Source organism: Danio rerio, chromosome 8, assembly GCF_049306965.1.
Source record: "Danio rerio strain Tuebingen ecotype United States chromosome 8, GRCz12tu, whole genome shotgun sequence".
Classification (NCBI taxonomy): Eukaryota; Metazoa; Chordata; class Actinopteri; order Cypriniformes; family Danionidae; genus Danio; species Danio rerio.
The window spans coordinates 45,456,315-45,472,113 of record NC_133183.1 but is presented as its reverse complement, the minus strand read 5'-3'; the positions used below and the strand labels follow the sequence as shown (position 1 = coordinate 45,472,113).

At 32.3% G+C, this 15,799-nt stretch overlaps 1 protein-coding gene across 1 annotated transcript; it reads right to left on the bottom strand.

The window, feature by feature from the left end:
- Window positions 1-2,110: 2,110 nt before the first annotated feature.
- On the bottom strand, window positions 2,111-13,728 carry rfk (riboflavin kinase). Its single transcript, NM_001328083.1, has 4 exons — window positions 13,342-13,728; window positions 7,386-7,537; window positions 5,872-5,974; window positions 2,111-5,771 (listed from the first exon to the last, which is right to left on the bottom strand). Exons 1-4 carry the CDS (start codon window positions 13,421-13,423, stop codon window positions 5,617-5,619), a joined length of 492 nt encoding a protein of 163 aa, NP_001315012.1. The 5' UTR covers window positions 13,424-13,728; the 3' UTR covers window positions 2,111-5,616.
- Window positions 13,729-15,799: the final 2,071 nt, after the last annotated feature.

Sequence of the window (15,799 nt, the reverse complement as noted above, 5' to 3'; positions counted from 1 at the left end):
TGTTGGAGCAGGGTTGGAACTAAACTGTGCAGGGCTTCGGCCCTCCAGGAATTGAGTTTGACACCCCTGCTCTAACAGATCTCACTTCACCTGCTTTTTTTTTCTTTTTTTTGCTATAACCCAGCGCCCCCTAAGTACAACCAATCACAGGCATTTGTACAAAACACACACCATTACAGCTCAAATTGAAAAATAATTACAGCAGTAGCATTCAGCATAATGAACAAAAAAAATGCACTTTCTCTTTTTTTTTATTAACTTTTTTTGGTGAACAAACACCACATGGGGAAAAAAAAATTATTCCCTAATGATGAATCAACAAAAGGAAACGCACAAATGTGCTATGTACAGTAGTAGTGTCTCTAAAGATCCACTCAAAAGAGATTAGACAATTGGCAGCTTGTCTGAGGCGACACATTTTAGACTTCTCAGGCTGTGTGTGTGTGTACAACACTGAAAGATAAAGCGTCTGATGAAAATGACACAAGTTTGACTCTATAGAAACCCCGGCTTGCTTCCACACCAGATGAAAGTCCATGTAGTCCAACAGAAGTCAAACTTTGCAATCCCCACCTTTTGTGCATATCAGCTCAATTGATGTACTTCAGTCTTCTGGCGATGAAGTGGTTTTCCTGGGTAATGATGTGGACACATCCTTTGACATAATCTCTGATATGCTTGTGTACTCACCTGTACATGTTGATTGTGTTGGTGATAAAATGTTTGTTGAAACAACAACAGAAACCGTTCCATTTAATTCAGATCCAGATGTTTTTTTAGGTAACAGAAGGTGGCAGAAGTGCCAGAAGACTCACAGGAACCAGCAAAAAAATGTAATTCTTTGAAAACTCAAGAAATGTAACTAAAAGTGAAACCATTGTAATTTGCAGTTAACTGTGTGAAAATTATGATGCAAGCTTTCTCTGACAAAAACATTCTACATACCAGTATAACATTTAAACGTGTTTTTGAAAATGGTGAGGTGGAAGCTGGCATTGGTGATGGAGTGTTCCAGGACTGTGTTACTGAATATCTTTTGGATATATATTTTTTCCTTCACTTTGATCAACTAGTGAAGTTTGTTCCTTGTCACTGTCACCACTGACTTGCTTGGTTTGGGACTTGTTTAACTGCGCATCAGTGGATTTGCTCTTCAGTCTTTGGACTTTCTTCAGTGTAATGTAAAGTACACTGAAATGAACTAAACTGAACGTCAACTCTAAAAACTGAATTAGTTTCAATTTACTAGTTTTCTGTTAAGTTGTTTGACACAATCTACAATGTAAAAGCACTATAAAAATAAGATGGATTGAATTAAATTAAGGTTAAGCGGTAAACACTTTCTCTCTGTTCCTCTCAGTGTTTCCTTTATATAAATGATAAGAGATCAATGGTTCTTGAGGTCAAAAATATAATAAAGAACTAATTTGTGTAAATAAGTGTGTATATATTACAGCAAAATAACACAGGAAATGACACAAATACTGTCAAGGTAAAGTAGTTTTAAGTAATTTTAGGCTGCAATAATTACAATTGTTTTCCTGCAGACAGGAGGTACTGGTTGAGCAGACAAAACAGCCACAGACAGTATTTTAACAAATATAATTGTGTAAATTTTGTGTTACTTCAACTAAAAAACTATTAAGGTATTTTTTTTTAAATAACTGGTAAAGAATGTTATATTACTATTTTAATACATTTTAAGCTGTAAAGAACATGCAAAAAAATAGCTAATATCTGAATGGAAAATATTTTATATATAATTTTTGATTTTAGCAAAATATTTGCTAATAAATGAATGGAAACACATTTTTATTCAACTGAAAAACAATCCCAAAATGCATAAAAATTTTGGTGTTTTTTATAAACTTGTAATGAATGTTATTTTACTTCTATAAGGAATAATTCCATAAATACTTACTGGCTTATCCTTGTACAGTTTCAGGAGAAATCAACCTACTTTCCACAAATTGAACTTTAAAAAACATTTAAATGATCATGTAATTTTATAGTTGTTTTTTTTTTTTTTCAGTAGTTTCAATTAATTTCAGGAAATTTTATGCCCATGTAACAAACTCAGAGCTACTAAATGAGAGTATGAAGAAAGGACTGACAGAAAAATAAATGTTTTAATGGAGTTTAATCGCACATCGAATGAAAGGAAAACATTGGCTTTTCACGGACAGCATAAAAGTGTATTTGATGATGAAGATGACAGGTGTGTTAAGTCTCCAGGGTTCCCCTATCTGTGCATTGGTATCTGGATGCAGCCTTTATGATGAAAGCTGAGATTGCATCACTCAGCAATGCAATGTCAGACACAATGAACTCAAATAACTCCGGTAAAAAGATTGGTTACATCACACCCACCGAAGCAAATGAGTGACATGCAACACAGTAGCAGCCCAAGTTGCCAGGTGTGTGCAAAGCACTTGTGATGTGCGATTCAAATCCAATCCTGCCTCTTCAGTGTTAAATTCACCCTCACGCTCCATCATAACAAGACTTTTCATCTCGACGAGATATCTCACCACGATTTAGATCTCGTCACACCACTACTATAACAATAGATAAAAAATGTGAAACAATAAGATAAAAAAACTTGGTATAGAAAAAAATAAATTAATAATGTTCAGTGAACAAAATTACAATTGCTTGATATTTCATGACTATCACTTTTATGTATCACAAATACATAAAACTCAATGACTTTCAATGTCTTGAATGGGACATTTAAAATTTCATGATATTCCTGTGTGGAAACCCTGCCTATGTTTAGTCTATAAACTAACAGAGCATCTTTAATCAAATAACTGTGATGTAGCTAGAGAAGTAGGAGCCTCTTTGGTTTCATTTCTCTTTCTCTTCTTTACTTCCCAAAAATAAAACACTTTTTTGGCTTCCTCTTGGATTTTAGACTTGCATATTAGATTATTTCATTATATAGTTATCATGTAGTTGGCCAACTACAAACAAACAAAGTAGCAAATGTGATTTTGAGTGACACGAGGCTGCTCTGGTAGCCACAGCAGTGAAATATTTCCAGAAATAATTTTATAGACATTATTTTAAGGTTGAAAAGCTACATAGTGTTGCTTTAATTAAACACACATTATCAAACAAATCAAGTCATTCAGGCTTGTAGTAACCTTAGTAAAAGAAAAAAAAGGCAGTTGTAAAGTATTTTCCATAAAGAATTAGTACAAAGATAAATTAAGAATATGGCAATTGTTTGCTATTTAGAGCTTCAGTATATAAGGAAACATTTTAATCTCCTTTAGGATTAATTTAGGTAATTACACTGAAACAATGGCTGAAGACAACCATACATTATTGTACTCACATTTACATCAACCGTTGTTTTATTTCTAAAAATAATAAATAAATACATTTGTATTTATTAAATAAATACAATCTCAAAGAGGACAAAATGCTAATTTTGACTATTGTTTGATTGTTTTATTTTTATTTTTTAAAGTCTCTAAATAGAAAACAACAGACTACATCTTGACAAAAAAAAAATAAATAAATGTAAAAGAAAAAATATATATATATATATTTTTTTAATTACTTTAAATTTTTTTCCCCCTCAATCTAGGGTGATATGTCCATTAAGGTCTGTTGTATACACTGTTGTTCTGTTGTTTCCTTTCGCAAATGGCAGCAAATAGGCCCTGCTGTTTTTGGTTATTCAATAGTCAGTAGTTAGTTAGTCATCCGCTGATCGAAAAAAAAAATTTCTTTAATGATACACTGCCTTAGACAATTTTGCTCCTACTAAAACTCAGAATGTTTCTTTTGCACGCATATCTCCTTAGTATAATGACAAATTGCATCTGACGAAAATGTGGTGTCGCAAACTGGATTGTATATGGCATTGTTCTGGTCTGTCACTCTTTTAACAAGCTTGGAATTATTTTTTTTTTTGGATCAGTTGGGATGAGCCAGGAACATCCTATTTCTCTCAGATAATTGATGATTTCAAATTTTCCACATATTTAAGTCTATTGAAAGTAGATACTGGTAGGTCACCCAAAACATAAGCTCTGAAATGTAGCAATTTTCTTAACTTTTTAGAACAAAAATCATTAATGTCCGTAAGGATATTCTAAGCACTTCCAGATCACGTTTAAAGAGGCCTTACAGAAACACAAAGTTTTTTTTTCGGAACACCCATTTTTAACCTTAGCTTAGTTAATTCCAACTTCCTTTGTGCACAGGTAACTTGTGTGATGGATTCCACTTTAATTCTTTATTCCTTGCCTTCTAATGCATTTAATTCCTGTTTTGGCTATTTATTCTCTTTGATTCTTTCAATAATAAATAATTCTCTGTCTGGTATCGTGCCAGTTGCTGTTTTCCTCACTTAGAAAAGCATAACAGTAATCCAAAGAATTTCAATTTCTGTCCAATTTAACAACTTATGTTTATTGCAAAAAATCTAAAGAGTTTTGTCCCAACTGCTTAACCATTTAGGGGTTAACTTGTTTGAGCCCTTTCACTCTGGGTTCAGAAAATTAAACAGTATAATAACAGCTCTGTTCAAAGTTGTCACTTACTTCTTGCCACTGATTCTAGTTCCCATTCGATTCTCATTTTACTTGATTCTAGCTCAGCTTTTGATACCATTGATCATTTGCGTCTTAATTCTCTTAATTCTAGTCTATTTGTTTTAATGCATGGTCTTAGGCAAACTGCATTTCTGAGATAAATTTATGGACGACAAACTTTTTTTTGTGTGTTTAAACAGCTCTGAAACTTAAGTGATGCTGCTTGGTTCTCCCCACCAATTGTGTCAAGCAGCTTCTATAGATCTCACAATTAATGGTTTCAACTTTGTGATCTTAAGTAAATAAAAAAAAAAAAATCTTGGTGGCATCTTGGATTATTTGATAACTCCTTTCATCTTAAGAACATTGCACATATTTGAACCATTTTGCCCTTTTCTCTTTAGTTTTTTCACAAAATTGACAATTGTAATGCTCTTCTTGCTGGTTTCTTCAAATTATCTCTTAACAAATTGCAATATTTGCAGAATTCAGCAGCTAAAATTTCAACTGGGCTGAGGGTAGGTGAGCATATTACCCATAAGTACCACACAGATTTAAAAGCTAACTTAGAAAGCTTTGCATAAACAATATCCAAGATCTTTTAACACTCTACACTACTGTCAGAATTTTGCAATCTTCTCAGTGTGGTCTCCTAATTGTTCCTAAAACTTGTCTGCGATCCAGGGGCGACAGGGCTTTTTCTTATTATGCTCTGACACTGTGCTACTTTTGCTACTTTTAAATCTATACTTAAATCTGTTTTGTTGAGGATTACTTTTAAATAATGTCTTCTATTATAGTTTTTTTCTTTTATCATTGTAATATATTTTACGTATGTTGTCTTGATTTGTATGTAAAGCACTTATAGGAAGTAACTATTAAAAGGCGCTACATAAAATAAATGTATAATTATTAGATCCTCATTTTTTAATTATAAACAAACAAAACACAATCTGATGATTCTATGTGAACATAGAGATATATACTGTCTGCTCCACAAGAGGAAAAACATATTTGTACAAAAAAATTGCAAGAAAAAAAAAAAACAAGCAACAAACAGAGATGATCATAAAAGTGAGTGTTGACCATTCAAGATCTGATTAGATGTTGTGGATACGGAAGTCTTAAAGAAATTATCCTCTTTCAATTTCAAGTGCTCGGGTAGGTCCAGCTTTTTCTTTGCTTCCTCAATGTCATTATGAATTGCTGTTATTAGCTCATCTGTAAGAAATAAATTTGATAAAGTTTTAACAGGTTCGTTTGTGTGTGTGTGTGGAGAGTGTATCACCACTGAGATAATTGCATGCATAGTTTGTCTTACCCAGTGATGTAAATCCTCTTTCAGGGCGAATGTAGCCAGCCATAGCCACGCTCAATATATGACCATAGAAGTCTTCCTTAAACGTGTGGATCACATGTGCTTCCTGCCACAGAAAAAAAAAAAAACAATATATGTGACATCAGACACATGATGCACTGTCCATCTGCATCACTATTAAAGAGCACCTATTATATATATTTTTTTAATTACCATCCATGCAGTGTGTAACATAGCTCTAAGTGAATGGAAACATCCAGCTGTGGTTTAAATCTGAAAGCGCACTGTGCACCATGTTTAAAACATTTGATTCTTTTGAGTCGACTCCATGATTGACTCAAAAGAATCAAATGAACGAATGATTCGCCCTGTTTAAATATGAATTGCCGGATCCGGTTAAACCTGAACGCGCCTGCAAGGGATCTTGAGCTTAATCATGACATGCAGATTACTATAACTGAGAGATGGCTAGACGTGTAGCTGTGGGGAATAAAGGGTTAAAGTGTGTTTTCACAACACCACAGTATACCAAGTGCTGTGTTTCTTCCAGTCATTTTTCTGATTATTGATATACCCTGCAACATGAGATTTGCTGGCCGTTTGTTTTTAAAGGAAAGATCAGTAAAGACTACTAATGTATGGGACAAATTGTTGTACAGTTTAGATCAAATATTTTCTTTTCCTTCAGACCCTGTAAGCGTTTCTCCTTCTTAAAGAACACACAAGTGTGATTTAAATTTTCTGTAGTTTGCAAAATATGTATTTGCTTGTGTGTTGTTATTTGTAATCACTTTGCACACCTTGTAAACACGATTATAGATCAGTGCTTGTAATGTATTTCTCAAGTTAAATCTTTGAGGCATATTGTGTCCAAAACCACGTTGAAAATGTGACGTGTGCTTCTTCCTTTACTTTATTACTATTTAAATACGTTTGGGGCTTGTGATCCTCTGCCGTTTGTCATTGCTATGGCCACCATCAGATGTTTCTACACACGGCATGGTAAATTTTCAAAATAGTTCAGCTTTTGCCATTGTAGCTAAATACAGAATGTGTATCATTGTTATTACATGGGGTTGTGGTTAAGAATAGATTATGTGCTGGTATTTAACTGCATTGCTATAATTGCACTTCTGCATTGGGGTCACACATATATTCTGTGCTACTTCATGACCGTGGTGGGCGTTTCTCTCCGTCTAACGCTGAACGCAGTCAACCAATCACAACAGACGGGGTCATCGGACCAATCACTGCAGATTAGTATCACGCAAAGGAGAAGTTTGGGAACAAATGAATCACTGAACAAGTTATGAGTCACTGGGATAACTAGATAAAAATAAATGCATAATATAAGACAATGAAAGTGTTTTTGACCTTGCATGCATATCAGCCTGTTGTTGAAGACTCCCAAAACCAAAATGACCTTTTATAATGCATAATAGAGGGTTTTTAAGTAGTATTTATGGAATGCAAACATCAAACGAGTTTGCACCCTAGAAAGATTTATATGTACATACCATGGACTTTTTTGTGTTTTTGTAGTAAGGGTTCCAGCCAATGCTCATTACCATCTTGTGTATATCTCCATTATCAAGACGTGCCCAACCGTAGTAGATGCCAGTGCTGATGTCAGTGGGGAGACTGTCCACAACAGACTCTGGGAAATTTGCTAAGTAAGAAATGGAAAAATTAAATTAGTATTTTTTTTCTATTAGGGGTGGGAATCCCGGGTAAACTTACAATACGAGATTATCCCAATATTTTTCCCCTGATATTGATATATAACAATATCAGTGATATACTGACATTTTACAAAAAAAAATTCCACAATATTGTGATATAATATTGTGATATATCACAATATTTGTAAATGAATAAGAAAAACTGCATCAAAGTTATAAGATACTTTTTTTATTACCAGCACATAGTTTTTAGAATTGCAACAAACAAGCACACAGCTGTTAAACAAGCTGAAAATGCTAATGTGCAGAGATGTTTGTGACGAAAAAGAACACATCTCTAAATTAGTCACAGCAGAATCTATTTTGTAGAATACACAATTAAGAATACACAGTCAAAATAGAAATTGATTGCTTTCTACTTTTATGTAAACTTAAGACTTATTTGATGTATTTTATTCTTAGCCCTGGTTTATTTTTAATCATGAAAAATCCCACTAGAAAGTAGTGGGAACTATGCCAAATTGCGATTGTCCCCCCTCCTCTCTCCCCCGACGGTCTGCACTTACACAGCTTTTACCTTCCAAGCCGGAGCACACTTACATCATCGATTATGCACTGTTCAATTTACAGGAAGAGAAGTGAAGTGCTCACTCAGCACATTGAACATTACTTAAATTATATAATTTTGTGCTATATGTCGTCATTCGGGATCGAGTGACATGCAGTCAAATATTTTGCTGAACAGATCCACCACTTTTGATGCTCATAAATTATCATAAAAGTCCTTGTGCTGCACATATAAGGAGGTTTGCTGAAGGTGGCAGCTGACGTGCAGTGAGGGGTTTGCATATTTAATCAACTATGACAGTTTGCGTTCATTGAAAAGTAAAAAAAAATTATAATTTCATATGAAACAGTTGCTTAAAAGTGTCGTTGAGTCTTCAGTTTCATGCTCAGACTACAAGCGTACCGCGCCAAAGCCCAATCGAACCACACTCTGACAAAACTCTTCCAACCGGGCCAGCGCTGGTCAACTGAATCATGGCTGGGCTCGATTTGGAGCACTTACACTTGTCAAACGTACCAGGAAAGTGCCCGGGCACGGTTCAGATAGCCTAGTGTGAGTGCACCCTGAAATCACCAAATTCTCAACAATTTGCCGCAGTGACCTAGATTAAACTGAAATCACCAAATTCTTAACATTTGCTATGAAAGACACTGCACTAGCAGAAAGATGGGGAAGCGCGGCACACACAAAATAAAAGTTTCCATTTGCTAAAGATTTTTTTCCTGCACAATTTAGTGTTGGGCCATATCAAAATGTTTTAAATCGTCCTACTGTAAGTTTGCCGATACATGATACTATGGCATGAGGCATGGCAGTATTATGCTTACTTATTTGCTCATTTATTTAATAATTTCTAAAGATTTGTAACAACCTATGCTATGTGCTGTTGAAATTTTAGGTGCATTACTTAAATTTTAGGTGCAACTTAAAATGTTTCAACAAGACAAAATGAGCTTTTTAGAGCAATGAGTTTCCATAATTTCTTTTTAGATTCAATCAACCTTTAGGGGCTTAATGTACTCATATGGTTCCAGCTCCATTCTTGAAGCCAAGTTGCTCAAAGAATGTCTTCTGATCTAATATAGATGTTATTTTAAGGGGGAAAAGGTGCTGTCTGAGTTCATTTATTGAACTATTTATAGAAAAATAATTAGATGTTAGCTAAAAACATACAGTAAAAACAGTTACCAAATAGTTGAGCAACAGAAGAAAGACTGATGAACAGTTGTATTTTTATCTCTTAAAATTGTTTAGGAGTTTAAAGTAAGGAGGATAAAATTTCTGTATTAATTAGACTTAGTATCACAATTCCAAATCTTTCAGATTTCTCAGTGTCCTATAAGTTTTACACTATGCCTTTGTTCTAGTCTTACAGAATTTTGCCCAGGCCTTGTCTATGACTCTGTTATGAAACATGTATTTTTAATCGTTTCTCTTTGTCAATAATCAATTGCATATTCAAGAAATGAACGATTTTCAATTATAAATCAATACATAATGTAAAAAAACAAAATCTGGTGGAAAGACACCTTTTGGCTGGTCTACTTTTACACCAGACCTGCACAGTTGTTAAATATATTACATTGTATCCCGATAACACACTTTCACACTTTTTTCCAAAAGAAGTTTTTGTCCTAACTGTGATGATGATGAAATGTTTCTATTTTGGAGCAGGATATTTCTGCAATGTCTCAGCTGAAAAAAAAATGCAACAAATAATAATATTACATGCTTACCTTAATATAGGCTACACAAGATTTTTATGCAGAGAATGTTCACAGAACAACAGAGAATGTATTTCTTGAAGTATAATAATATCTAAAAAAAAAAACATTGTACAGTCACACCCTTTTCTCTCTTTTTATATTCAGTAGGAATTTCTATATTTACAGTAGCTTACTTTAAAAAGTTTGTTAAAAAGAAATTGCCAAGACTACGACTACCAAGCTTAAAAACCTCAAAAAGAAAAAATAAAAATAAATAAAAAACTCAACATTGAAGTTTGTTCATTTGAGAGTTATGAAATATACATACAACTATATTTTTGTGCAGAAAATCTGTAATCTACAATACTGTTTTCTATAAAGGAACTGTGCTCTTCGATTCTATTCTTTTTCAATTTAAAGGGCAGCATGAAAAACATTCTGTGGTGTGAAACGGTTTGGATTTTCAATCCATTATAGCCAGGGCTGTGACCAAAATAATGCCCTTTTAACACTTTTACTGTCTTCCCCCAAAAGGGAAAAAAGCCCACACAAACACACACACACACATTGTATTTATATTTATTTAAACATGAATTTATTTATTTAGATATACAAATACATACTGAAAATTGTACTTTTAAACATTAAAATCTTTAAATTACAAAACAATACTTTAAACACTGACATGTCTTCTGCAGGACCATTCCTAATTTCAACTATTTACAAAAGGTAAGGAATAAAAGCCTCTCTGTACCTGTTAGTTAATAGATGGTCAGTACTCAGTGCAGTATTCAGTGTCTGTATCCATGAAGCTGCTGGGTTCCTCTGAAGCAGTGCTGGATGATGCCACCTCATCTTCTTTTGTGACAAATTTCAGCATCAAACCCACAGAACAATGCAGAAGAAATTAGTCATTAAACTGATGAAACACCAATAATATATATAATTGTAACCAAAATGTGGATTTAACCTACACTATAATCTATGGTAACAGAAACTTGCCCTTGTTGTCAGTATAAATCAAACCATTTGCCATTTTTTTTTCATTATGGTGTGCTTTTAAACAAACAGGTAATGTAAACATTCAGCCAAAAAAATAAATAAATACATAATAATAATAAAAATAAAAATAGAGGAGTCCAAGCAATAATAATGGTTTATGGTGTATAGCTTATTAGTACAGTGAATTTGACTAACTTTATACTCTTGAGCTTTCAGAAATCAGAGAATGTTAGTCAATTTTGTAATTTCATATGACAATGCACAAAAGAGAAAATAATGACCTATTAAAACACAGCACTCCATGGATGCAAAGACAGTAATACAACAGAATTAGCTTGAACAGAAGTAATAAAAAAGTGTCAAAATAGACAAAACAATAAACAAAGAGAATTGCACTGAATTATAATTAACATTGTATACAGTGAAAAAATGTGCAATGCATGTGTATGGTGTGAAAACAGAACTGTCACATATTGCTCAAATTAGTAATAATAATAATAATAATAATATTAATAATAATATAATGGCTTGGTTTATTACACAAAGTCAAAGCTCAAAACACAATGCATAGCAGCAAAGCAAGAAATTATATTACATAATCTGAATGTAAACTCCAACAATTGAGGAAGATTTGGTAGAGTTGTGGCAACGTTGAATGCTAATAAGCCTAAATAATCAACTTAAACCAAAGATGTCATTTTTAACCAAAAATAAAATGTTTTCTAGATTTACGTACATACCTGAAAGTGATGCATGGGGTTTGTCTGGCTTTTCCCCCCTCTTCTCAGAACCAGACTGCTGTTGTCTTTTCCCAGCCATTGCAACCACAAACATAAGTGGGTCGGGGCACGCGCACGGAAAAAAATTCACATTATATGTTTTTTTTTTTTTTCATTTGCCATAAAAAGCATTTTAATATATTTATCAACATGCTTTTTATACTCAGTTTATGTTTTTATTACTATACATATTTTTTTTGAGCAACCGGGAGGGTTCCCCCATGAAGTTGGTGCCCTATGCAACTTGCTTAGTGTGTAAAGGAACTGCCGTTACTGATAGGAGCCTGTATGATATTTAATTAATTTGAATTATTCAGTGACTGTGACATGAGTAGCTTTCTGACACCTTCAGTAGTATTTGAAATAATGTTCGAGACCACTCCTATAGAACCAAGATACAAAATTCATAGCAGACAGTTTTCAATGTAAAACGTATGGCTGAATTGTATCAGTTTGTAATAGAGGAGCTAAAGCTCAAGTTTGCTCAGTCTGTCTATTTCCTACATGTTCAGAAATATTTTCAATGTTTATAATTAAACACTAATGTTTTATTGAACATACTAAATATATAAAACATTATATATATATATATATATATATATATATATATATATATATATATATATATATATATATATATATATATATTATATAAATTACATAAAACATTATATATATATATATATATATATATATATATATATATATATATATATATATATATATATTTATATATAATGTTTTATATATTTAGTATGTATATATTAGCTTAAAATACAGAAGTTCTGCATCGAGTTGCTGAAAATGTGTTTAACTGGTCATAAAACTCCTGAAAAAAATATTTAATTTAATCTAATGCAAAAGTTACAAAAAAAAGTAGGCTACAGAATCGAACATTTAAAAGAAATCGGATTGTATTGTGAATCACACACAATTGACAAAAATTGTTTTTGAATTGAAACGGAAAGCTAGGTATTGTGAATAAAACTCATTCGTTTTCTTCTTAAAGACTCACAGCCCTATTTATTCTACAGAGATTTCTGTTTTACTGTCTCTAGCCTTAACAAAAATAATTACATTTCAGAAACTCTTTAGTTTAAAATTTATTGTGTGTTTTCTGTATCACAAGAAATAAATTATAGAAAATAAATTAACTACATTTTATAATGAAAGTACTGGTCACCTGGAGTTGTCTCACTTGTGTTTTACTGTTTAACAAAAATCTATATTTTTAAAATAAATTAAAAAATCACAGTTTTTTTTCTATTTAATAAAGATCTATGAGGAAAGGTCCATTGTAACTACATTGTGTTTCTGTTATCATGACCTTTAATATCATGTCATGACTTTTAATAAAGTCATGACATGACATAAAATTGTCATGACTTTTAATAAAGCTTTTGGCATTGACATCCTTTTGGGGAATTGAAACAGAATTTAAATAGATTATAACTAACGTTACCTAATTTATTAAGTATAAAAATGATTGTCAACTTGGTTTGATACCATGTAGCAGACATTTTGTAAAATGATTTTTTTAATGAAAATTGTCACTGTGCTCTTCCCTGTCACCATAATTAAAAAGTACCTAAATCATTATAAAATTACTATCATTTTTTTATTGTTAATATTTTTAGTATGTTGTCTAATTAGTATCACTTTGGGAGGCGATTCTTAAATTAAACTTTCCATATACAAGAGAAAATGAGGATCACTCATTATAGACTTTATCTCACCTGTTGGGATGCCCAGGTCTTTGCTTCCTCGTCCAAATCCGCGGACAACCGGTCCCCGGAAAAAATATGGCAAACTCCTCATGCCGTTCTGTTAAAAGTGATTCAGTGATCCAGCGGTCAATGCTGCTGCTGACAGTGATCCTGTAGATTCTAGACTCTTCTCTCTTATCGAAGTCTTGTCTAATGTGCCCAAGTATAGCTTCCTTCTATCCTGTATATAAATATATTACTATTCATATGCCATTATACACTGTTCTAACCCAGTAGTTTTGGATATCGAAACTTAACGAAGAAGTAAATAAGAGCTCGGCAAGCTGATTTTTACAAATTCTTTACCGGTTGGCAAGCTGTCTGTGTCATACTTTTTTTTTTTTTTTTTTTTTTTTTGCTGAATGACCTTCACTTACGTATTTCCTTTCGATAATTTCAGAGTAAGAGTCCTGTATTTTAAAAAAAATCTTCACTTGTAGGCTGTTAATATAAAGAAAGCATTCAGCTCGCAGGACCTAGTAGTTAACTTAAATAAATAAAGTATGGCAGGGATAAAAACACCGCATCAAATGAAAGTTAAGCCTGTAACGTTATTAGCCAAAATGATTCTGCCCTCAGCAGCTGCCGGAAGTTAACGTTAACAATTAATAATATTATTATAAAAAAAACTATTGTTAAGCAGTAATTACTATTTTTTACTTTACGGTGAGTGGTAGGTTTAGGGTTGAGTTGGGGAGGAAAAGTTAATATCCAATCTCCCTGTTTTAAACTGATCTCTGATAATGCAGCCCGTTCATCGCCGTAGTGACCAGAAGGTGTCGCGATTTATCTGGATATGTATTTGAGATAATGTTCTTTATTATTCTTGTTTATTTTTATTGGATCTAAAGTCTTTAAACTATCGACTATCTTATTAAAACGGTAAAGCAATTTGGAAAAAAAAATATCTGGAGAGTAATCTTTATTCTTACATGTTTTAATGAATAATTGAAATAGTTGCATTACAGTTTTCCAAGTATGCTAAACGGGCACACATGCTGTAGCGATAAAGTGCGAAGATTAATGTTTGATTCTCATTGAAAGGTGAACATTCTAAAGCGTACATTTATTTTCAGAGAAATGCACAGCTAACGTAAGAAGTAGATCTAACTAGGAGAACAAATATTATTTTATGACTGATCACATCCCTTCACTTCCACATATAGCCTACTAATTTTAGCCTACTTGCCGCCTTTACTATTAGATTTTTACCTATTTGTCATTATTAACAGTATAATTTAAAATGTATACCAAATACAATAGTAAAATAGTAATTTAAAATTTTTAAAAGTATGATCAATATTTTGCATATAACTTATAGTATCTGGTTTCAATATGTAAACGGCGATACATTACAATGTCTCAGTGGTTTAGTGGCCCAGACTCTAGAGACTAGAGCAGTGGTTCTCAAACTTTTTTCATCAAGTACCACCTTAGAAAAAAATTGTCTCTCCAAGTACCATTATAATGAGCAGTATTGAAATACAGTGGCGTAGTCCAGTAAAGCAGCTACGGCTCTGCACAGTTCTAAAACGTGGCAGATTAATTGCTATTATTAAGAAAATGTATTATTGTCAGCCTGATCGTAAATAGTTTGAACGTAAACACTACTGTGCTTATGTAAACAAACAAACTAAAAATGTCAACATTTAAATTAAAATGAGCTTTTAAAAGTTAAAAATGGTAGGTTAAAGTTCATAAAAAGTACAAAGAAAAGTGCTCTACTTAAATGTAAAGTATTAACATATAGTAGCCCATTCATGAACACCTGGAAATGTTGCCTGGACCTCAGAAATATAGGGTATATGTCATATAATAAATATTATTATATGTCATTTTCATATATAAATCATTTTTGATAAATTTTGAAATATATGGAGCATATACATGACACATTTGATATCTCCGCATACCACTAGAAGGAAGCCTGCGTACCACTAGTGGTACACGTACCACAGTTTGAGAACCACTTGTCTAGAGCATTTACTCTCAATTCACTGAGTTAGACAATAAAACACAACTTGTAAAAAAATGACTGTATCTTTCTAGCGGCACAATACATAAACACCTGTTATAAAAGGAGAGAGCAGACCAATAAAAAAGAACAGTAATGCGCTTGAACACACATACATCTAGATTAATATAAAGTAGTCATTGTAAATATACTGATTGTTATTGTTTTTATTACTATTTTATACTAAATGTTGATTGTTAAATGTACAGTTTATTCAGATCTATTATTAGTTGAAGTGATATATATATATATATATATATATATATATATATATATATATATATATATATATATATATATATATATAGCATGATATATTAATTATATATTTGTATTTATATATTTTTCTACTACCACTATTCAATTTTAACTATTTTTTATTATATTTTTTATTATATGTATGTTCTTTTTTAA